At 35.6% G+C, this 26149-nt stretch overlaps 1 protein-coding gene across 2 annotated transcripts in view; it reads left to right on the forward strand.

Annotated features, from left to right (window-relative positions):
* The window catches only part of Prkg1 (protein kinase cGMP-dependent 1), a 1175746-nt gene that overhangs the window by 857620 nt on the left and 291977 nt on the right, over positions 1–26149 (forward strand). For both annotated transcript variants that reach the window (XM_046456763.2, XM_046456762.2), the window contains exon 5: positions 1768–1831. In XM_046456763.2, coding sequence (XP_046312719.1) covers positions 1768–1831 — 64 coding nt within the window. The remainder of the gene's footprint in view (positions 1–1767; positions 1832–26149) is intronic.

A 26149-nucleotide genomic window follows, 5' to 3' on the forward strand; every position in this document is an offset into this window, starting at 1 on the left:
ATATCAAAACAATATGTTACAGTTTCTTCTATTGTAATATTCTAATCAAGTGAGAATTATGCTATAAGTAAAATATCAGGTATGCAAATGTACATGCACTCATTTATGGTCTTTTCAAACACTGAGATGCAGAATGAGAATTTAGTGCTACAACCTAGTTTGACTGACTTTGCAGAGGAGTTTCATTTGAAGTCATTGCTTTATTGTACAAACCAAGACATTTTATTGGTTTGTACACTTGACATCATTCAATATTTTCGTTTGCTGTTTCAAGGGGTCAAATAAGAGAACAGGGTGAACAGAAAGGAATGAACATGGGTAATGGTACTAGGAATCTGGGTCTTTGTTCTACCTGTCTTATCCTAACAATGATTCCTAAACAAAAACTCTTCAGATCAGGGAAATCACTGAAATAAAAGAATTTATTAGGACCATTACAGATGCTAGCCAGAAAACAGAAAGGAGAAGGTCCTGGGACCAGTTTCTTCAAGTACCAGCAAAAGGAACTGGGCTAGAGATAGTGTTACCTGCAGCCTTCCCCAGGGACCCTGCATAGAGCCTGGCTGGCTGGATTAGGCTGCCTGACCACTAGGAAATAGACAAAATATGGAAAAATGAACAGTGAACTTTATGAAGACTGATCTGGGGAAGGAAAACACTGTAACCAACATTGGTTACAGGTAAGAAGGGCAGGATATTGTAAAGCAAGAGACATTTTGGATTAGGAGGGCAATCCATAGGGAGAAGTCTGGCAAAAAGAATATGTAAATAGGCTGTTGTGGTCCTGGTGGTTAGCCCTGGTGGAACTTGAACTTTTAACATATATTCCAAAATGTAAAATAATTTTTGTTCTTTTTGGTTTCTAGCTTGTTTCTGATTAACGCCCCCCCACCCAATACACACACTCCCCTGTCTTTCCTCCCTTCTGTTTTCTAGCCCTTTGTAATTAAAGTTGGGACATCTCAGTCCTGTCATCACTGTCCTGTGATGCATCCACACATCCCTGCTTTCAACTTCACATATGCTGTTGAGTCTATTTGTCAATCACTGAAAATACAGGGAGTTGAACAAAAGCAGTTCTTATCTTTGTAGAGTTTTAATTATAGCAGGAAAGACATGCAAAAACAAACAAATACTTGATTAATTATCTAATTATAGCTCTAGTAAGGGACAAAAGTGTTGATAATAGGACAAGGGTGGTATGGGTCAGTGGTGAAGCCCTTGCCTAGCATGTCTGAGACCCTGGGTTATATCCCCAGCACTGGAGAAAAAAATAAAAGCTCATGAGCTCAAAATAGAACTTGACCTAGCTGGGGAAGGGTTGGGGAGACTGGGAAGTGTTTCAGAGTTGTAGAATGAATGTTTGCAGGTCTGAATGTATCATCAATCAAACTGTGTCCTAAAGAAAGGGTAGGAATTGACTTGAAGAAGAGGGTATGTGCAGGGAAACCTGGAAAGGAGGAATCTGGTGACAACAGACTGATAAGGGGGTGAGGATAGTTGTCTCTTCATTGTAGCTAAGGCTTTACAGTCACATAGATAAACAAATGGGATTTGGACTTGGTTCAGTAAGACTTGCAAGTTCTTTATCTTACAACATAATTTTTCTTTGTTGGATGCAAAGCATGCTTAAACAATTGCTTTGATCTTAAGCTGCAGATTGCCAGGAAGGGTTTTTGCATTTTTATTCAGATATATTGCAATGTTATCTATTAAAAGTAAGTTGCTGTTCATGTGTTCAGCATCATTCTCTGTTTTGTTTTTTAGTGTTCCAACATTCCAGAGCCTTCCTGAAGAGATCCTTAGCAAGCTTGCTGATGTCCTTGAAGAGGTAATTGTCTTTAACCTTTGAAAGTTTTGAGATGGGATCCAGCCTGCTGGCTTGTCTTCTTTTACAGCTGTGTGATGACGAGTCACAAACCACAGAGACCTTTTAAATTTGTTTTGGGCTCTGGAATGAGCTGTATAGTTTGGCTTCAAATAAAAAACAGCTTAGTACACCTGACATTTATACACAGTTAGAAATGGGCAAATCAACTTAACTACAGAGGGAAGAAAACCTTGTTGTTTTAAATGTAATGTTACCTTGTCTTCCAAGAATGGGTGATGGAGTTTTCCCTATTTCAATAAATATGAAGTAAAATTACAGTTATGGCCACTCTGAAGCTTCAGATTAGCAAATTTATAACAGGAATTTGTAGTAACATGTATATTTTATTATCACGTGATTATATTTTACACACACGATTTCATGCCTGAAAATGTGGGATGTCACTGTTAGTTTTCTCTGAACCTACATAGTTTTGAGGAAGAGGAAAAACAAGACACATTTAGGCATGGTTATGTAATTATATAATATGTAGACATATATTAATGCATATGCTGTCTCACTGAGATTCATAATCAAACAGTAGCAGAAGGAAATTCTTCCTGTCAAACTAATAAGTTCCATGTGAAATTTAAAGCAAATATTAGTGACTCAAGTTATTCTCTTGTCTTTTTAATATTCATTTTGTAGTTGTAAGTGGACACAATATTTTTATTTCATTTTTATGTGGTGCTGAGGATCGAACCTAGTGCCTCATGCATGCTAGGCGAGAGTTCTACCACTGAGCCACAACCCCAGCCTCTCAAGTTATTCCCTTAAAGGTAGTATGCATGTGAGTTTTATTTTATGTTGAAAAATTTTTAAAAATTACCTGTTTCATTTTACTGAGGAAGCACGGATGCATAAATGGGAATCCAAGAACACTTTCTGTGAGGGCAAAAAGCTAAGCATCAGTCCAAAGTAGGATGCCCTTGCTCAAGTAGGAATTATGGAGGACAAAGTTGGTCCCTTAGAAGGCTATTTAGAAGGCTAGTCAGCAGCCCCACCAGAATTATGAGACTTGGACAACTGAGGTGAAGGAAACATTGCAGGTCAGGTTCCTCTTCCTCCTCCTCCTCCTCCTCCTCCTTCTTTCAATTCAGTAAATATTAGCTGAGTGTCCCCTATAATCAGGGGTTCTGAGATGTTACAGTACATAAATGGTCACAGTTCTTCCCTCAGGAAGTTTACAGTCTAGAAAGGGAGATTCATAATAATAACCCAGCCCCATAAAAATTAATTATAATTATATGCTAATAAAAATATGAACTACTAAGACCATAAAACAGACACTGACATGGTCTGGGTGGCCATGAAAAGATTCTGGGAGAATACCATGAACCTCGCTCTGCAGACTAAGCAGGAGTTGGCTATATGAAGCGTTGTTTTAATTTAGAAGGAACCAAATGGGAGAAAAGGAAAAGGAGGAGGTGAATGGAATGCAAAATGTGCCTAGAGAAGAGAACTTGCCAGAGTTAGTAGGTCCAGTGAGATACTTAGGTTTCATCCTCTTAGCCAGAGAAAGGTTTAAAAGGAGGAATGGAAATAGGGACAGGATCAGATTAATATACTGCTATGGAATATTCCAGAGCTTAATTGGGCAAGTAGAGTGGAATGATATGCAAATGGTCAGCCCTAGAGCAAAGGGTGATTTAGGAATATGTTTCCCCACTTGAATCTTATTTCCCGATTAATTTGATTAATTTCCCTTACTGCCTTCTTAGAATTCAGATTTCATATTGATTATTTTGCTTATTCTATAATTTAGTGAATGCCTAGATTTCCAGTACTCTCTTGGGCGCTTGGTATTCAGCAATGAAAAACAAATAAAAATCCCTGTCTTAATGGAGTTTACATTATTTCGGTGGAACCTTAGGGAAGATAGATGGTAAACACAGTAAATAATTTTGGGGTTGGGGATGTCACTCAGTGGTAGTGCACTTGCCTAGCCCAAGTATACATGAGGTCCTGGGTTTGATCCCTAGTAGAAAAAAATCAATTAGAAGAATACAGTATATTTAATAGAGATAAATGCTAAGGAGAATTTAAGTAGGGAAGGTGGGTAGGAGGAGTTCAAGGTATTAGAATGTGTAACTACAGCTGTCAATTGAATAAGTAAAGGGGTGTTGAGTCCAAGGAAAGAGTACTATGAAAAATGTCCTTAGGAAGTTCAAGGAATAGCAAGATGGTCACTGAATTGGCATTGGAGTAAGGGGCCAGAGAAAGTGTGCCTAGACTGGTATGGGAGCAGGTAGATCATCTAAGACCTTTTAGTCCATTGCAGTTAGTTTGGCTTTTCCTTTGAGTGAGATGGAAGCCATTGGATGATTCTAAGTAGAGCAATGCAATTATCGGACATACACTTTTAAGAAGATTGTTATGGCGGCTCTTTTGAGAAAAAATTAAGGAATCCTTGGAATGACAGTAAGAGAAATGATGATGACTTTGTTCACTGTGGTAAAAGGAGATGGAGAAATTGTCAAATTCTGACTCATTTTGAAGGTAAAACTGAGAAACTTTATTGTTGCAGTAGATGGGTAGAATAAGAGAGAGGAATCAAGGATGACCCTGTGTTTTTTATATGAATAATGGGAAGGATGGAATTATTAGTTAAAATGGAGAAGACTGGGAGAGGGGAGTAAATGGAGCAAAGAGGCAAGAAACTCTGGAGATAAGTTGCAGGAAATGAGAAGCTTCAGAATCTTTGGCAGATAGATGGCTTGCTGTATCATTGTTTGAGTCGAAGGCAGCTGTTGGCTATCTGGGTATCATTAGAGGGGAGTAAATGTGGATGAGTACAAGGCAGAACACTAAAGCAGGTAGCAACCAATTATTATAAAAGTATGAATGGATCTTAAAAACATGTCACTGAGAGAAAACTTAATCAAAGAGATGGTTTCTGAACTATCATTTACTCACATTAAAATATATGTGCATAATAATACATTTTGCTAAAAGTCATTAAAAATAGGATTTTACAAATCAGATACATGTGAATGAATGGCTGCCTGTAGCAGAAGGGGAATAAGGGAAAGCTATGAATAGAGGAGGAGGAGGAGGAGGAGGAATGAATGAATGATTGAAGAGAATGTCAGAGTAAATCTTTTACTGAGCCTTATTATTTCCACTATAAGAGACTAGGGAATAAAGAGGAACAAGTGAAAATTGGCGGAAAACTAAAAGCATTTTGTGCCTTAAAATCTAAAGGAAGGAAGTGGTATGAGGAAGTGTCACAAAAACTTTGGTTTGAATGTTGTTGAAAAGTCAGGTAGAGAAGTGGGGTTGGCAGGTGAGAAGGGCTAGTGGGAGCAGAGGACAATTGTGGAAGCAGGAGGCAGAGGAAGTCACTCATATAACCTCTTGCATAGGCATGAGACACCAGGCTCTCCATGCCTAGAGAAACTGGGAAGGCAGAGGAGCTGGGCACACATGCCCTAGGTGAGTTGATGGGTGGCTGGAGCTGTGGAAAAGCTTTTTGGATAGCTACTGTTTTCTCGGTGATATAGAAAGCAAGGGCATCAACTGAGAATGAGGATGGGTAGGGTTTGAATGGTTGAAGGAAAGACAAATGCAAGAAAAATGGAAAAACAATGTACTAGGGAAAAGCTTTATGGTTACCAGGCATCATGAAGGCATCACTTCAGGGTAGCTATCCCCATCTGAGTAAAGCAGGCAAAGGGGAGTTTTATTCCAAACTATTGCATTAGAGGAAAGAGGTTGAACTGAAAGGAAGGAAAGGTGGAGTGGGTATTTAAGCACTGGGGTGAGCTAGTAAGTAGAAAATTCCTGGAGGAGGACACTGCTGAGGTACCCTAGGGAGGAGGCTGTTCAATGTGATTAGGGTCTGTGTGTTCCCTCCTTGTCTCTTACAGAAGTTAGGCTCCAGTTTTCCCAAGGAGACAGGGAGAAAAGTTTTTGTTTGTTTCTTTCTTTCTTTCTTTTGTATATGTGTGTGTTTTAAGTAACTGCTGTTATAAAAGGGAGATCTGGATTCTGGAGTCAGTAAGAAGCCTGCCTCATCAAGTTTAGAGAAGCTGACCTGGAGGTTAGAATCCTCTTGGCTTTAGCCCATTTCATTGTTTTTTCAGCCTCATTTGTTTATGTGGACTCAAGTTCCTGACAGGCAAAGAATTGTATTTAAATAGGATTGTTATTCTGCCAAGAGGAGATGAGTGTTTGAGAGAGGGAATATGGAGCTGAAGGGACAGGGTGATTGTAATGGTTGACCCTGGTATTTAAACTGGGAAAAGAGGAGAGAAGCAGTGAAATGATCAAAAACCTATGTCAGGTTGCGAGATCAGTGGATTTTAGTATAGAGAGGTTGAAGAATTTTCAGAGTTGAGCTTTAAAAGTGGGTGAACTGGAAAGATACTGGAAATGCTTGTTGCTTTAGGTGGCAACTGTGCCAGTAATTCTGTGATCCATTCACAGATTCTTAGCTTGAGGCTTATTGAAGTCAGCTTTCTGTGATTTATTGGTCTCCTTCATCTGTGACTACAAAGTGAAAAGACATCATTGCATTTGACTTCTATGTTCAAGTATTAAAAAAGACATAAGACAAAGTATTGGCTGTATTTCTGCCTGAATGTGCTGACCTGCAACCTCAGTAAATGTAAAACTTCTTTTCCCAGTTGGTCTTTTGGTTTTTGCTTGTTTTTGTAGAATACCCTGAAGAACTGCCTGATGACCCTGTGTTTGTTAAAAAAAAAAAATCAAACTAAAGCACAAATTCATTCCCCACCATCAACCCCTTTTAAAAAATCAACTAAAAATCCATGAGATCCTTTAATCATTTTCTTTTCCACAGCTGTGAAGCCATTTGCTATGTTTTGTATAACAATAGCCATAACTCTATAAATAATTCTCACTAAAGAAATATTTTTAGGTCAGATTTTACAACCAGAATATACTTTAATTTATGTTAGGTCATTTAAGACATTGGGCATTCTATACCAATGATGAATGAAAATGAAAACAGATGATTTGTAACCACACCTTTGTTTTCAGGACATAAAAATGAAGTAAGCCTACAAAATAAAAAGCAGACATGTAAATATACTATGCAGTGCAAATGAAGTGTTTAACTAAAGTTGAATAAACAATCACAGTGAGAAACTAGATGAAATTATGTATCAGATAAAGTGAGCAAATCTGGAAGAACAAAAGCAATACCAATGTCACATAGCATTAAGGGAACATGCTTGCATAACAATTAGATGTCTTTCTACAAATATCCATAAGATGAAAGAACCCTAGATTATTCTGAAAGGAAGGGAATACAGCCTTCAACAAAGATGTTTACAGCTTTGTTCATTCAACAGATACTTAGGGAGCATCTGCTGCATGCCAGGAATTGTTCCAGGCCTTGGGGATTCAGGGCCCTGTTCTTCCATAGCATATGCTCCAGTTTATGATACAGAAGATAAATTAGTTAAGAACCTACCATCAAGTGATAAGGCCACTCTGAAGTTATTGTTAAAAGGAAGCCATTACAGAAATTAAATTTAGCAGAGATTATTTGAGAAAACAATTTATGAACCAAAATAGCCTGGACCAAAAATGGGTCAGAGCTCTTCACCCCATCACAGTGCAGACTCTATTTATAGCCACAGAAAAGGAAACACAATACAGAAAAAAACTTGATTGGCCTCCATTGGCTTTTGCCTTACATAGTGAGATTTTGGCAGATTTGACTCAGCTTCATCACAGGTATACTTCCATTTAGATTATAGATCACTGATACATTAAATTAGACAGCAGTTCATTATGTACAGATTAACCTTTAGGCCAAATTTAAAATATGTATGAAGGCAGCTTTAGGTCAAACTTGAATTACCATCACCAAGGGAAGATGATATTTAAGTCAAGATATAAATGAAGATATGGGGTGCCCTGTGTACCAGGGAGAGGGAAGGACAGATATGTTTTTTTGTAGGGTTGATTTTGCTCTCCTTAAAAAACAGAAAGATTTGTAGGTGGTAGAGTGGGGTGAGAGGAGACTACAGAAAATTCAGCAAGAAGGGTTTGCCTATCAGGATAAAAAGTTCAGTTTTTGTTCTAAGAACTATAAGAAAGTGTTCAGCACAGTAAGTAGTAAAGTGACAATATATGTGTTATGTTTTAGTATTCTATCTCAACTATTATGAAAAGAATGGATTACAGAGAGGCACCTGCATCTGCACACTAATCCAGGTGAGGATGGGTGGGTTGTAGGTGGATTTACTTTCTCATTGGCAATTTCATTTCTTATAGTCATCATGAAGCAACACTTATAATATACAGGCAAAGAGTTTTAAAGATATGGACAGGGGAGACAGGAACTGAGAAATAGAATGTAACTAGTTAGAGGGGTGAACATACTGACGTTAAAAAAGTGATTTAGATGGGTACCTACGACAAAGGAATATAATATTTGGGAACTCTTGTTCTGGAACTGGAGAGAAGCCTTCTCTCTCCAGTAAAGTGAGTTGTTTCTGCCTTTGCCCAGCCCAGGCCTCCCCTATCTCTATTTATAGTTCCTGGAAAGGATTACCTACTTGTATTTTCTTCCTTTTGAGGTTATGAAACAGGAAGGAATCTCCTAGTATAGCGGTTTAATGCTCCTTTCTTTCTTTCTTCTATATAACATAGTAGAAGTATTCCCTTTGCATACTGAATTTCTCACCCATTTTTCAGAAGTGTTTGAGTTTTTTTCCAGTCTCTGCTGTGGTTTGGATTGAGTCCCCAGAGGTCCTATGTTAAAAGCTCAGTCCCAAAGCTGGAGCCTTTGGGAGTTGGGGCCTTGTGGCAGGTCCTTAGATCATTGAGGGGTGCTGTGGAACCTCCAAAGGAACTGTCAGACCCTGGGTCTCTTCCTCTTCCTTTTTGCTTTCTGGCTTATGAAATGACCAGTTTTCTCTGCCATGTGCTCCTGCCATGCTGTGCTGCCTTCAAAGCCTGAAGAAATGGGGCTCTATAGTCTTGGACTGTAACCTCTAAAACTGTGACCCAAACATTTTTTCATAAAATAATTTTCTCAGATGTTTTGTTATATTGTAATGGAAAACTGATTGTTACAGAGAAGTTATAGAGTTTCTTTTTGTTAGTTTGTTTTTGTTTGGCTTTTGAAACAAGTGTCTTACTATGTTACTCAGACCAACTCAAACTACCAAACTCAAGTGATCTTCCCACCTCATCCTCTCAAGTACTGGATTACAGGCCAATGTGACTGTGACTAGCTCTATTTACCTACTCTTCTAGATAGCAAGAGGTTCTTGTAGAAAGACTTATTCAGACCAAAAACAATTCTCCTAGATTGTGTTTTGTAAAACAAATTGAAACAATTTACTTCACTCAAATTATTTACCTTCATTCTCACCACAGTATGTTCTTCTCATTCCTGACTCAAATTAAGATGTAATAAATATCAGAGATTATTTTAAGAACCCCATATTTTGTTTGGCAGAAAAGTCATTTTTAGTTTATAAAATAATCTAAAAAGTTTAGGTACAGGTAAGGAAGAGCAAACTCTGATTTTGTCAACTAATTTCCTTAACCTCTAAACTACCCTATATAGAAGTGAAAATATGTATTCAAATTAATCAAATGTATTTGAATCTATTTTGAGTGTCTAGGAATTACCTGTAAGTGGGAAATATGCAAAATTGTGAAGTATAATCTCTTCTTATCATAACAAGGTGACAAACTTTCCTGCTTCACCTATGTACACTTTAATTAGTATCTACAGATAAATTATATTTTCTTAAGTGTATTGAACACTCACAGCTAATCTCTAGCACTGTAATAGTGTCCTTCCTTGTCACTGACCCAAACACAATAGAGAAACATCACTGTGAATAAACTCAATGTTTAATATTTATGCAGATGTTGGGACTGTGATGACATCTTTTTAAAAAGTGGCAAACAAAATGTTTTTTTCATAGAGATAAGGAATGGGGATTAACTTAATATATCACAAAGAGTACTCAAAAATTAATTTGAGTGTGAATTATATTCTCATACATGTAGGTGTACAAGTTTTGCTAACTCAAGGGAAGACTTATATTTTATTGAAAATGGGAGAACTAAATTAAGTCAACAAATTCACTTTTCAACACCTGGTGTTGATAGTTTTCCTTTGTTAGAATAAAGGAAGTCAAGCCCGGATTCAGAGCTCCTAAATGGAAAAAAAATGCATATCAGAACCACTTATTTGTATTAAAGTCTATTTTATGTTCAATTTCCTCTTTGAAACATTCAACGTGTTTCAACATTCACTCTTCTTGGAATAAAAGACTGCTGCTTCAACAAACTTTTAAGAGTTTTCTACTTTGTGGTCTACAACTTCACATGATTGACTCATGGACACTCTTAAACCAAAATAATGGTTTGTTCTAATCTGTCCCTATTTACGTTTCTGTCAACTGTGTATTTATACTGTTGTGACACTAACAAGGTCTTCAACAAATAGCATTTCTCAGACTTCTTAAATTATTAAGAGGGGCATTATAGAAAGTAAGAAGAGATAGCAACAACCAAAGAAAATATTTTTCAGTCATTATTGCTTGACTTAGGAAGCAAATATATATAACATAGACACTCTCTCTTGGAAAAAGGAGGATTACATAACCTAGACTCCTCTCTAGTGCTGATCCAGTGGGCTAATTAAATTTTTGTTTTTGCATGTTCCTTGCTCTTACCATCCTGTGTTGATGTCTTCATAGACTTCTTTGCATTCTTTCCTGTTGTAAGACAGGAGAAAAGTCCTGCCTTTGGTGGAGTTTTTGCTGTGCTGTGAAACTTTCTCCTTTATCATTCTAAACAGGCCAAGATTCTTCAGGAAAGAACTGATGAAGTGGACAGGAACATTATTAGTTCCCTTTGAAATCTATTGTTTATAACTAAACTTTCCTTTCCTTTCTCAAAGCCAAGCTGGAGGGAATTCAAAGAACCTGTTCTTTCTCAATTGCTTTAGCCTACAGTACTCTGAATTTGGAAATTTAACATTTTGTTTGTTATCCCTAGTGTCTTCCTGTTCTTCCTTCAGATGAGGCAGATTACTGCTATTTTTTTAATGTTTTTAATTTTTTTCATTATTAGTTGTTCAAAACATTACAAATCTCTTGACATATCATATTTCATACATTTGATTCAAGCGGATGATGAACTCCCATTTTTACCCCATATACATATTGCAAATTCACATTGGTTACACATTCACTTTTTTACATGCTGCCATACTAGTGTATGTTGTATTCTGCTGCCTTTCCTATCCTCTATATCCCCCCTCCCCTCTCCTCCCCTCCCATCTTCTCTCTCTACCCCATCTATTGTAATTCATTTCTCTCTCTTGTTTTTTTCCCCCTTTCCCCTCACTTCCTCTTATATGTAATTTTGTATAACAATGAGGGTCTCCTTCCTTTACCATGCAATTTCCCTTCTCTCTCTATCCCTCCCCCCTCTCGTCCCTGTTTAATGGTGATCTTCTTCTCATGCTCTTCCTCCCTATTCTGTTCTTAGTTGGAACAGAACAAATTCCATGGAAAATCATGGAATTTGCGGGGAAATGGATGGCACTAGAGCAGATTATGCTAAGTGAAGCTAGCCAATCCCTAAAAAACAAATGCCAAATGTCATCTTTGATATAAGGAGAGCAACTAAGATTACTGCTTTTGAAGGGGGAAGGAAGTAGAAGTGTGTGTGTGTGTGTGTGTGTGTGTGTGTGTTGTGACAGGGTGGAGGATGAAGTGGACACAGGAAGGACAGCTTAAATGCAAAGACAAAACCTTCAGTTCAGTATTAACACCACATCTTATATATATATATATATATATATATATATATATATATATATATAGAGAGAGAGAGAGAGAGAGAGAGAGAGAGAGAGAGAGAGAGAGAGAGAGAATGGAGAACATGTTTGCCAATCATCTCCATGATAAAGAACTTATATTCACAATTCTTAAAGGACACTTACACCTTACTGATAAAAACATAAACAATTAAGAGATGAGGAAAGATCAGTGCTGCACGCCTCTAATCCCTGAAATTCTGGCAGCTGAGGCAGGAGGATCACAAGTTCAAAGCCAGCCTCAGCAATTTAATGAGGCCTTAAGCAACTTAGCACAACCCTGTTTTAAAATAAAAAATAAAAAGGTCTGGGGATATGGCTCAGTGATAAAGTGCCCCTGGGTTCAATCCCTGGTACTTAGATAGATAGATAGATAGATAGAAGAAATAAAGAAAAAAAATGTTTCTTCAAAGAGAGGATATATGAAGTTCCAGTATGTAAACAGAAGGCTTCTTGATATCATTAATCATTTGTGAACCTCAAATCAAAACTATAATAAATCATATCCACTAGGATGACTGGGGGAAAAAGATGGATAATAACAAATGTTTGCAAGGATATTAGAGAAATTGGAACCCTCATATATAGTTGAAAAGATTATAAAATGGCAGAGCTTCTTTGGAAAATACTTCCTTAAAATATTAAACACAGGGTTTCCATGTGACCAGGCAATTTAACTCCTATGTGTATACCCAAGAAAATTAAAAGCTTATATCCATCCAAAATCTTGCACACAAATGTTCTTTGTAGAATTATACTCCATAGCCAAAAAGTAGAAGCAACCCAAGTGTCCACTGACTGATATATAGATAAATGACATATTGTATATATGTCTATGCAATTGAATATTATTTGGTCATAAAAAGGAGTGAATTACTCATATGTGCTACAATGTGGATGACCTTGTAAACATGATGCTGAGTAAAAGTAAAATGCCACACACTGTAGAGATCCATTTACATGAACTTTCTAGATTAGACAAATCTAGAAAGACAGAAAGTAGATTAGTAGTTGCTAAAGCTAGTGAGAGGGAGGGAAATGAGGAGTACCTTTTAATGGATATGTAGGTATCTTTTCTTAGAGTGATAGAAATATTCTAAAACTACATTGTAGTGATCGTTTTTTAACTTTTTGCATAGTCTAAATTCATTGAATTACATACTTTAAACAGGTAAATGTTATAATCTGAATTTTTTCTCAATAAAAATGACAAGAAAAGTAAATATGGGCTTTGACTCTAATGGTGATAACTTCATTGAAAGAATGGTTTCGGGTTGTAAGGAAAAAGTGCACTTGGGGGCTACATTTGTGTTGACGGCCATGTAAACATGATGGCAAAACATAGTTAAAAATTTTAAATATGAACAGAAATAATATATAGCTGAAAAGCGGAAATGTAGAAGATTTTTGTTGGGATGTTGTAGATACTTATACATTGATTTTGTGTTTCAACAATATTGACATTTCTGCATCTGTCTAAAATGTTGTACAATTCTATTCTCAACAGTGATCTTTCTGATTCTAAGCCTTGTTCATTATCATTTCACAGTATATAGAGAAGTTCCTCTATCATATGTCCTTGGTCGATTTAGCTATCATTATATAGAAAAGATAAATGCTTGTTTATTGCTTTTTATTGGTCTCTGATGAAGAAGATTTGCTTTTTCTGATAGTAAGTTCCTTAAAGGCAAGCATTATATTAGTATTTATTTTGACTGGGTGCCTTTAAGCAGTTGATAAAAACAACATCAATACCTTCCAGCTAATTGGTGTTAACTCTGCCAGGACAAGAGCCTCAGTTTAATCCTACCTGAGATAAATACTATTTTTAATATTTCCAACTTACAGGTGAGGAAACGGAGGCCAAATAAAACAGTTAAGTTAATGGAGAGGTATTTTATTCCCATATAATCTGATGCTGGAATCAAGACCTTTCAATGCTATTCTGCACTGCATCTTAAAGATTTTCAGAATAAGTGACAAAGAAAAAAAATTTTTACTTCACCTCTACTCTTTATTATAGATAGGAGACACTTTCTTCTAAAGTTTTTCCCAGTCAGTGTTTTAAGTTTGTTATGACAGGGATCCATTTTATGCTTCCCACAAATTCTGAAACAAGGCGTGTGTAGTCATTTTATTGCCAGAATATGTATACTTTGCTCCATGCTGCTTGCAATTCATTAAAATGTATGCACTTTGCAAATTGGAAACCAATCTGCAAGAAATCTGCTTTCTAGAAAACATTCTTAGGAAGTACTTGAAATGGTTGCCACATAAGTGTATACAAACCTGCATGGTACTTGTAATTTGTTGTCATTTGCGGGGTTTGTAAGCAAATAGTAGATTTGTGTAGAACTGTAAATTAGTGGCCTGGCTTTACCATGTTGTGAGATCTATTTACAAAATAGCTAGCATCAAACGAGCTCTGGATTCTTTTTATAGGAAGAAAGGATAAACACACTGATCTGATAAGTTTCCCTGCCTTAAAAAAGAAAAGAACAGAAAAGAAAGAAAGAAAGAGAGAAAGAAAGAAAGAAAGAAAGAAAGTGACCCAATATTTTCAACCATTTTTTTAAAAATCCAAAGCCTCTTTGTACCTGCCAAAAAACATCTTAGCTTAGGGACTTGTACAGAGTAGGCATCCACGACACAAATCAATGAAGCCTATTTGTACTTACAAATAAGAGCCTAAAGATAAGAAAACCAGTTGAGCTTTCAGTTTCAGCCACAAAATATAAAGCTTGTGTGTCCTAGAGAGAGTTGTCAAACAACTTGAGCAGAGGATAACCCAGGCACTCAGTCCTGGGCCTCCATAAGACCTGTGGTTACACAGTACATTTCTGACTCTGTGACAAGGGCGACCGACCACTTCCTTGAAGAGAGGGAGCCATGCAGTTTCTTAGTCTAGTGGCTGCAGGCTGTTTCTTGGTAGATAAGGTTCTGACCAGGGCAGGTAATATTTCAATCATGAATGTTCTTCGGAGGTCAGGTCAGGGAGTATTCATGAGGAGCCAACTGTGAAAGAGAATGCTTCTGTGGGTATCATATTGAGTTTGTTTCCTTACTCATTATGAAATGCTGTAGGTGAGCTTCTCTTAGCTCTCTGGGAAGAGCTACCATTCTTTTTTATTACTTACACTTAAAAATTATTATTTTAATAAGGGTAGCACAGATTTTCTGGCAAATGGACCTGCAGTGTTGCACTGTTCTCCTGGTTCCCTTTGCTTAGTATGACATTGTGCAAATCAGTAAACATTGTAGTCATTAACGATTACTGGACAAGAGAAGTATAGGCTTTCCCTGATTCCTCTTTTCTCTTCCAAAGATTGATTTTCTTTGAGAATATGTTGCACTTTTTTTTTGTTGTTGTTTTAAAGCAGTTTACCTTGACCAGCTCCATTCTATCCTTTCTGTTGTTTACTTAATTTGTGTGTGCAGTTTGAACCACAATACCATATGCTTGTTCTTATATTTCTTGGAACTTATCAACAATTTTTTCTTTAAGGATAAGGTATGTCTTTTTATATATTCTTCGTTAACAGTGGAGGAAGGAAGGGTTTGCACAGAATTATTCTTGACATTAATGCATAACCAATAAATATTTGTAGAATGAGTAGCTGGGATAGGTTTTCAATAAATATGTGCTATATGAATGACTCAGTGAATGAAACAAAACTATTCTATTTTACATTTGGATACTTTATCACCACAACCACAATAAAAATGGGTCAAAGGCAGGGAGCATGCTTTCTAAAACACAGGAGCTCATCAGAACTATGTGATAACAGATACATCATAGAGGCTGCTGGTTGGATCTCCAAGAGCCAAAATTGGTGTAGAGAACCAAGGACTGGAAGACCTTATTTTCTTTTTATCAATTTCTTCTTTTCCTTTATTCATTCCAGGATGATAAAAAAAAAGACCAAACATTTGGAAAGGTTTTTTTTTTTTTTTTTTCTTGATGGTACTGAGATTGAACCCAGAGGTTCTTTACCCCTGAGCTACATTCCTGACCTTTTTGAAAATTTAAGACAGTGTATTGCTAAGTTGCTGAGGCTGACCTCAAACTTGCAATCCTCCTGCCTCAAAATGTCCAATAGCTGGGATTACAGGTGTGTACAACCATACCCTGCTAGAAGGATATTTGAAAGAAAAGAAAACTCTTATAAAGGATGTTGAATTTCCAGTGTAATTTCCCTGGGCAGAAGGCTGAATTGCCTGTGACTAACCACTTAACAAGAGGGTTAAGATTTACAGTAGCCATCTTCTCAGTTTCCTACAATTACAGTTCAGCATTTGTCTCTGGCAGTAACCACTCATTCCAGAGTTTTTTTTTTTTTTTTTTGGTTGATGCTTTGTAATTTCTACGAAGACAGTCATGTAATCTGTGGATAAAGACAACTTTATTCCTTCCTTCCCATATATATCTTTGCTTTTGTCTTATTATATTACCTAATAATTCTAGCACAACATTGACTAGGAATAGAGAGAGGAGATAGCCTTGTCCTCATTCTGATTTGCAGGGGGGGGGGGGAGTTTCTAGTTTTTTACTACTAAGCATAATGTTAGCTGAATGTTTGTAGTTTTTTAAAAAGAAAATTGATAAATTTACCCTGTATTCATAGATTACTAAAGTTTTTTTTATCGTGAATGTATATTAGATTTTGTGCAGTGCTTTTTCTATATCTATTGATATGATATGTGATATTTCTTCTGTAGCCTGTTAATGTAGTGTATTATAGTGATTGATTTTAGAAGATCAAACAGGCCTTCCATACCTAGAATGAATTTTACTTGGTTGTGGCATATAATCCATTTTATGCATTGTTGTATTTGATTTGTTGATATTCTGTTGAGGATTTTGCATCTATATTCATGAGAGATATTGACAGTAGTTTTCTTGTTCGTGAAGTCTTTTGATAATGTATGAGGGTAAAGTTGGCCTCATAGTATGAGTTTATAAAATATTCCCTCTGCTTCAGTTGTCTGGACCAGATTGTATAGAATTGGTCTCAATTCATGGGTGAATCCATGTAGGTCTGTTGCCTTCTGTCTTAGAAAGTTATTAAATTATTGATTCAGTTTCTTTGCTTGATAAATCCATATTAGGATTATCTATATCTCCTTGTGCAAATTTTGGTGTTGTGTCTTTCAAGGAATTAGTCCATTTCTTCTAAATTATTAAATCCGTGGGCTTAGAGTTCTTCAAATACTCCCTTTTTATCCCTTTGTGTCCACAGGATCACTAATGATAGTGCTTTCTTTATCTGTGATGTTAGTAGTTTGTTGTCTCCTGTGGTTTTCTTCAGTTAGCCTGGCTAAGGATTTATCAATTGGTCTTTTCAAAGGTGTTGCTGATTTTATTGATTTCTGTTTGGAAAATTGGTTTTTCCTGTTTGCAGTTTCACTGATCTGATTGGATTTCTATCATTTTTTTTTTTCTGGTTAGGTTGCATGTAATTTGGTTTTCTTTTTTGAGTTTCTTAAGAAAGAAACTTGGGTTATTTATTTTAGATCTTCCTTCATATCGAAGTATGCATTCAGTGCTATAAATTTTCCTCTAAACATGCTTTTTGCTTTATCCCAGAACTTTGTTAGGTTGTAATTTTATAGCCATGTGTTATTTAGAAATGTGTTGTTTCTACGATTTTTAGAACTTTTTAGCTATATTTCCATTATTGATTTCTAAGCTAATTTAAGTGTAGCCTAAGCACCTACTTTGTATGATTTATGTTCTTTTGAATTTGGCTTAGTATGCTGTATGTCTTGATGAATGTTTCATGTGAGTTTGTGAAGAATGTGTATTCACTGTAAGATGAGGTATTCTGTAAATGTTAGTTAGATTAAATTGATTGGTATCATTCAGTTCAACTTCATTCTTACTGAAATTCTGCTTGCTGGATCCATTACTAATTGCAGAATATTGATATATCCAAGTGGATTAATCTATATCTCCTTTTAGTTTTTTTCTTTTCTTTTTATATTGGGGATTAAATCCAGGTACACTTAACTACTGAGCCACATATCCAGAACTTTTATTTATTTATTTTTAAACAGGGTCTTATTAAGTTGCTTAGGGCCTCAATAAATTGCTGAGGCTGACTTTGAACCTGCAATCCTCCTGTCTCAGCCTCCTGAGCTGATGGGATTACAGGAATGTACTGTAACACCCAGCAATATCTCCTTGTAGTTCTATCAGTTACGCCTCATATGTTTTGATGCTCTGTTGTTAGACATACCCATACTAACAATTTCATATTTTCCTGGAGAATTGATCCTATTATGATTATATAATGCCCCCTCATTTTTAGCCCTGAAAAATTTCCTTGCACTAAAGTCTGATTGGTGTAAAATTAGTATAGGTAACCCTGCTTTATTTTTATTGATGCTATCATATCATATCTTTTTCTGTCCCTTATATATATATTTTTTTTAGTACTGGGGACCAACGTGTACTCTACTACACTACCACCGAACTATATCTTCAGCCGGTTTTATTTTATATTTTGAGACAGGATCCATCTCATTCAGTTCTCAAGTCTGGCCTTAAATTTATAATTTTCCTGCTTTGGCCTCCAAAGTAGCTAGGGTTACAGACATGGGCCCAGCTTCTATCCCTTAACTTTTGTGTGTGTGTGTGGTACTGGGAATTAAACCCAGGGCCTTGTGCATGGGAGGCAAGCACTCTACCAACTGAGCTATATCTCATCCTCCATAACATTTAATATGTCTATGTCTATATTTAAAGTGAGTTTCCTGTAGATAATATGTAATTTTAAAATCAGTACTGAGTATTTTAATTGGTATACTTAGACCATTATTTAAAGTAATTTTGAGTATATGTGTATATATATGTGTGTGTATAGCATTATTTTCTATTCATTACCATTGTTTTAGCTCTTTTTAAAATAAAAACAATTTCACAGCATTTATTGTCATTTGTAATAACTAAAGGTAATTAAAAGAATTTGAAATATTTTAAACTATATTTTTAAGTATAGTTTAAATTTAAACTATATTTTTAAATATATATTTAAAAATATAGTTTGAAATATTTATATTTTAAACTATATGAAATATTTTAGAACTATACCACAACAAAAGATACCTAAAAATAGCAATGTGTGTTCCTCTTTTCATAGGTATTTGCTTTGTCCGGGTTGGTTAAGACTTGATAAAATCCTAGTACATTAGGATTTGCTAAAATAATCCTCATTTTTTAAGGTAGAAGATAGAACTCTGGATATATTTCAGAGGGTTACTTTCTTCCTCCCTTGAGGAAATCACAAGGAATTTTTCTCCTTAATTCATGGACGGAACCTTGTAGAGTTCCTTGGGTAAAACTCAAGTCCCCCTAAAACTAGGCCTTCTAGGCTTTCTCTCCAGTTTCCAAGGCAACAATTTCATCTGTGACCTCATTTTTCTGATAAATATCAAGAAATGTTTTTGATTTTTTGGTTTGTGGAGATTATATTTTTTCTTATTATAAGGATGGGAGGGATGACTTTCAAGCTCTTTATGTGTCAGACTGGAGACCAATAGTTTTTTTAAATATAAACATAAGAGCCATATGAAGCACTTAGCATAATGCATGGTACATACTGAGAATATATTTTAAATCTTGCTGTTATTCATTATTATTCTATTGGAAAAAAATTTTCTAATCATAATTAAATAATAATGTGAAATAACAGGCATCACAAGAGTGAATACATTTCTCTGAGCAATTAAAACATTTATGAATAAAATAACAGAGTTAATGGAATAATTTACTATGGTCAGATGCTTATGGTCAAAATTATAGGATGACGGTGGCATGAAGAGCAAACCTGAGCTGAAAAGTGAAGCAGAGACCCTGTGATAGGAGGGCACAGTGAGAAACCTGAAGGAAAATAGTAGAGATTGGGTTCAATTTTCAGTGTAATTTTAGGAATAGCAAATATGATGAAGAGGATAATAGCCTCTTTAGATGTGACCCATAGCAAAATTGACATAGTCAGCTTTGCCTTTTGTATTCAAAGATGGTGCTTTCTGTTGAGGACTGTTATTTGTGCTGAGAGATGCTGCTGAACAGTTTATTCCAAGAAAGGCTGCCCTTTGATTCACAGCTGTCACCACTGTTTAGAGCAAAGCCTTCATAGATGTGTGGCCTACCCAACCTCTTTGCTCAAACAGAGCCTCCCTATCCCCTATCACTATGCGTTTTCTCACTCTGGGTGCTTCTGAGTTCTCCAGTGGTTCAGAATTGTCACAGGTATCAGGAAAGCATTTTTCTGTCCTGCCTGCTGGTGACCATTTTGCTTCTCCATACATTGAGTGCTTATGGCCTAAGTTTCCTGAAAATTCTTTGCTAAGCATTTTTTTTCCCAGTACTACTTCTGAGTGGCTCTAGGAATTCTTCTTACTTCTATGACTTTACCATCAGCAATTCTGCCTCATTTTTTAATGTTAAGACTGCTGTGTAGTCCTACCTAGAGATATTACCTTAGAAAACCAATTTCATGTTTATAAAATAGAGAAGATCAACCTTGCCCTAGAGAAGGTTGGTCCTTAGCTGCACCATCAGCTTTAAATTTGTTCTAAATCTTGACCCCAATATCATTTTCTTAGATAGGCTAGATCATATGAGTCACTTGGAGAAGTTGCTTAAAATACAGATTTCTGGACACCATCTCTAAAGTGATGAAATATGTAAGAAAGAACATGGAAACCTGTATGTTAAATGCCTTCTGTACCTTTGCATGTCAAGTTACAGGTGGTCAGCAGTGACCAATTATACGTACTCATATGTGCATATACACACCCCATATATTCACATGCTGTGGATATACAGTTTTGTTAGTTAAAACAGAACCTGGCTATGCATAGTGAGGACAGATACAGCCTGTCTCTGCAGTGCCTTTCTCAGTGCCTTTCTCATAGCATCCTATTACTAGGATTGAAAAATAAAGGGATACTTGGCCCTGTCCCAGCCCATTTATTACAGGGCTTATATTATCATTCGAGAACATGCCATTCTAAAATTTTGGGATTTCTAAAATTTAAGGCAAATTGTTCACCACCTAGACTTTGTATGAAGTAGAAGCTAAGAATGCTTTTTGTATTTTTTAAGGTTAAAAAAGAAATCAAAAGAATAACTGTGTCCTATGATAATTATTTGAAACTCAAATGTAAGTTTTATTAGAACCCAGCTATACTGATTTCTTTAATTATTATTTATGACTATTTTTGTGCAATAGTAGCAGAGCTGAGTCATTCATTACAACAGAGACCTCATGGCCCCAAAGTCTGGAATGTTCACTATTTTAACCTTTTTACAGAAAAAGGTTGAAATCCCTGATGTAAAGAAATGTGGGCAGATATCAGGATCTGTCCAAATACATTGTCAGATCGGTAAGATCTCATCCTTCTCTGGGGAAATGGAGTGTCTGGGGTTCTGAATACTCCATTCCTCCAGTTCTCCTGTGTCCTTGAAACAATCCCCCAGATTTAATCCTGACTATGATTTCAAACCCTCCTGCTGGTTCAATCCTGAGTTTAGGCTGAAGACCATAGCCACAAATCCATTTCCCTGCAACATGCTTAGTGACTCACATGATCTGAAGATTTAAGTAAACACCCACTCAGTCATTTCATTTTTATTTCACAGATGAAATGATGGACTTGCAAAGAAATTAAGTGACTGCTACTTAACTTCTTTGCCACAAGTGTTTGCAGTTGACATTGACAGTGACCAACTAAATCCCAATTCTCTGATACCTTTCTGACCATTATGTCATGCACCTTTAGATTATTACTAAAAGACTGTGTCTTTCTAGGGATTCCAGTTTGTGACAACATTCAGGAAATAAGTCAGACACTAAATGCAAATCAGTGAGAAACTTCCCTTACTGAAGTGGAAAGGACAGTTTTAAGTGAAAACCAGGCAGGTTCCCGAGGCTCCTGATATTATTTTAACTGTCACCTTTTAAAAGAAACTTGAGGTAGGGAAGAAAAACATGTTACTAAAGTACAGTTATGGTTCACTCTGACTGGCATTTGAGTTTATAATCTTCCTTTCTAATTAGCGTTAAAGCTTTCTCTATTTAGAGAAAAAGATGAGAGTGAACTTTAACTTCTAAAGAGATGTTTAACAGCTGCTTACCACCCGAAGATGAATCTTAGTAATTAGAGCTATTATCATTTTCTGTCATTGTTATGGCCACTGTTATTAATCTTCAGCAAAGAAAGCCAGGATGCTAATGCTGGCTGCACCAAACTATGAAATCCTAATTACCATTCCCTGCTCTAGAAAAGAACTGATATATTAGAACTAAACATTCATTAAGAGGAGGGGACATGGTGGCTATTTAATGTGTGAATGCTTTGAAATCACCAGCCAAAAGAATTCTGAACAGTGACCTCTTCCTTCATTCTTCTTCTTAACTGACTTAAAGGGCCATCATGAATATTCCAAATGTTTGGATTTCACGAGGTAGACTTTGACCTGTCAAACATGGCTCCCCCACTGAATTTGCAAACAGATAATATAACTATTTGATAATAATCAATGCACCTTCAGTCATAATTGTTATTAAGCATCAAAGAGATAGTCAGTGGAAAAATAGATTTAATATTTTAAAAAATAGTAAGGCCACTACCTGAAAACAACCTCATGTAGTTCATTATTTTGGAACTTCAAAGACAGGGACTTTTGCCGTAAGTCATTTACCTGTTGCTTGTTTTTGTTATTCAAATACAATAATTAAATTGTCTATGGAAAATTCAGTGATAAAGATACCCCAAACCAGACCCAAACAAGGCGAAAACTGCATAATAAGTTTTCATTTTATTTGTGTAAATTTTGATTAATCAAATGTTAACTCACCTACCAATTGCTAAATGGTTATCAGTGGATCATGGAGCTTTATCAATCATATTAAGGTAAAATTTTCACACATAACATGACATCAGTTGTTAAGTGGAAGTTATTATTAAAAGAAAAGAATTTCTTTTTATTTCAACTGTATTGTCTACTCGGAATTACCTAGCCAAGATCAAAATTTCTATCTGTGTGTAAAACATAACAAATTAGAGGTACTAAAACTATGTTTTCCAAGTAGTAAAACACATTTATGAGAAATAAGCATTCTATACTTCCCTCTTGAAGTTACCTGACATCCTGAAATCTAATAAGACCTTTCGAAGTTTTTCAACATTCCTCAAACTTCACCGAGAGGTGTTTCTATTTTTTACCTTTTCCCATCAACATTATACAGAACACCATGAAATATAGTGTGGGGATGCTGATCTAGGTACAGATATTCTCAAAATGAAGTTGTTGATTGTAGGACAGGAACAGAGAAGAAAGTGATGTGACTTTAGGTACAATTTCTCTAAAGACCCAGAGTTTATGCTCAGTGTGGCATGGAGTAAGGATTTGTTGTCCAGTAATATTTTGTATGCTTCCTAAGTTTATTTTATATTGCAAAAACCCTCTACAATGAAGATGGAATTCATCCTCTGGCAGTGGAAATAATAATTTATGTATGTATTTTAATATTAGGGTATATATGTTTTTAAAATGTGTTATAAACAGAATAGCAACAAATAATGAATTTTTTTTTACCAATCTATGATAATATAAAAAAATCCACACCAAAATTTATTTGATTTAAAAGAATGTCTTCTGAAAGGATTCTGGGACATGGTCGAATAGGAAGCACCAGAAATCCTTCTTACCACCTAGACTACAATTACACTGGCAAAATTGGTGTGTGATATAACTATTTTGCTATTCTGTAGCCTATTAAAAACTTGTAATTTTTAGGTGAGGGCTCAGACAATAAATTCGGGCTAATTTTGGACAATTCCATGTCCTAGCAGTGTGACAGCCGTCCACCTCTGACCCCTCAGTTTCATGGTAGGCCATGAAATAAAATAAAAAACTGTGAACATGATCCAGGAGCAGCATGGGAACCATAGTGGGCAAATAAAGATCCTGTCTTCAGACATCAGGAATCTATGTTCTGATCACTCACTGCTGCTTCTGGTCAAAAACATGCGGACAGTGATTCATTGCATCTACCCCAATTGTTACAAGCTTCTCTGTTTCTGGCGGAAGTGACTTCCAGAGACTTAAAGGGATGGTAACTTTTCTCTCCTTATATATTTTTCTCTTTTTCTCCTTTTGGTAACTAAACATTGGAGATTATGAAATTTAAGAGTAACTTCATGTACAAGGAAAATTAAAATATAACCACATATGCCCAAGTAAAAATTTGCCGACCTAGAAAAGACTTGAAGAAACTTCAAATTTGGACCTAAACCTGATCATCAGCACAAAGATAGACTATACCAATTTTAAAAAGCTACAAACCAAACAAAAAAAAAACCCCCAGAAAACTCTGGAGAAGGTAGAGGGTTTCATTTTCATAATTACCATAATATTATATTAAAATATTTTGTTTTCAACAAAAAATTACAAGGCATAGAAAGAAGCAGGCAAGTATGGCCTATTTGAAGAAAAGTGATAAATAAGCAGAAACTGTCCCTGAAAAATATTTGAGGGTAGATATACTAGTAAAGGACTTAAAAACAACTCTCTTAAATTTTCCTGAATAAGTAAATACGGAAGACATGGAAAAAAATCAATAAAATGATTATGAATTATATGAAATTATTAGTAGAAGGATATGAAACTGCAAAGGAAACCAAAAAGAAATTCAGGAAATAGAAAGGACAGAAATGAAAAATTTGCTAAAAAATCAAATTAAAATTTGAGCTGGCAAAAGAAAGAATCAGCAAACTTGAAGATAAGACAATGGAAATCACTGAGTCTGAGTAACAGAAGAGAGAAGAACAGAGCCTCAGGGACCCGTGGGACACCAGCAGATGGACACACACATCACTGTGGGAGTTTGAGAAAAAAAAAAAGAAGGATAGGGATAAAAAAGGAGAGAAAGGAAGAGAAAGAATATTTGAAGAAATCATGACCAAAATCTTCCCAAATTTCTTGCAAGACATAATTATAAATATCTGAGTGGCTCAATGGCCTCCAAGTAGGATGACAAAACTACACTGTGACACACCACAATCAAACTATCCAAAGACAAAGACAGAATTTTGAAAGCAGCAACAGAGAAGTGACATATCACACATAGTGATTCTCAATTAAGATTAGTGACAGATTTTTCATCAGAAATTTTGGAGGCCAAAAGGCAGTGGACTGATATATTCAACATACCAAAAGAACTGTCAAACAAGAATCCTGTATCTGGAAAAACTGTCCTTCAGATGCAAGGAGGAAATTAAATTTTCCCAGATAAATAAAAGCTGAAGAGTTCATCACCACCAGATCTTCCTTACAAGAAATGCTAAAGAGAATCCTGCAATTTGAAATGAAAGGATATTAGTAATGTGAAGCCCTTTGAAGAAAGAAAAATCTCAATAAAGGTAAATATATAGGCAATTATAAAAATAAATACTATGGTAATAATAGCGCGTAACTCCACATATTGTTTTTCACATAATTTAGGAGACTAAGGAATTTAAAAATTGTTAGATCATGTTTTTGGACCCTGTGCATTAAGACATAATCCCGATACATTAACAACTGAAAGTGATGGGAATAGAGATGTGAAAGGAGCAGCCTTTTGTTATTGAAGTTAAGCTAGTATAAATTCAAATTAAAGACTTGTAACTTTAGAATATAAAGTATAATCCCCATGATAACCACAAAGAAAATAACAAAGGAAATACAAAAGAAAATAAGGTAATTTAAGTGCTTCACTATAAAAGTCAACTAAGTACACAAGAAGATAGCAATGCAGAAAATGAGAGACAAAAAAAAGTTTCAAGGCATATAGAAAACAATTAGCAGAAAAAAAAAACAGAAATAAGTTTTTCTTACTTATAATAACTTTACATTAGTAAATGAATTCAATTCTCCAGTAAGAAGACAGGGATGGACAGGATGGATAAAGAAAAAATGACCAAAGTGCATGCTGTCTATATCAGACCCACTTAACCCAATCAAAGACACAAATAGGTTAAGAATGAAAGCTGGAGAGGGATATTTCATGAAAATAGTAACCACAGACAGTAGGCCTGGTTATATTGATATCAAGCAAAATAGACTTTAAATGAAGACAGTTTTCAAGAGATAAAAAGGATGAGATATAGAAATAAAGTGTTCAATACAGCAGTAAGACTTATCAGATAAACATTCACACACATAATGGCATGCCATCAAAATATAAGGCAAAATTTGACAGAACTGAAAGGTTAAATAGAGTTCATTGTCTTACCCTCTTTAAAGAGGGGCAAGAGAGAAGAAGTAGGGAATTACAGGATTTGAAGGACACAGTAAAACCACTGTATCTAACAGACTTATTAAGAACCCTGTACCCAACATCAACAGAATACACTTTCTTCTCAAGTTCATATGGGACATTTTACAAGATAGATGGTGT

The sequence above is a fragment of the Marmota monax genome, unplaced genomic scaffold (genome assembly GCF_021218885.2).
Source record: "Marmota monax isolate L192 unplaced genomic scaffold, Marmota_monax_Labrador192_F-V1.1 WCK01_AAM20220418_F8-fsc00166, whole genome shotgun sequence".
Taxonomy (NCBI): domain Eukaryota; kingdom Metazoa; phylum Chordata; class Mammalia; order Rodentia; family Sciuridae; genus Marmota; species Marmota monax.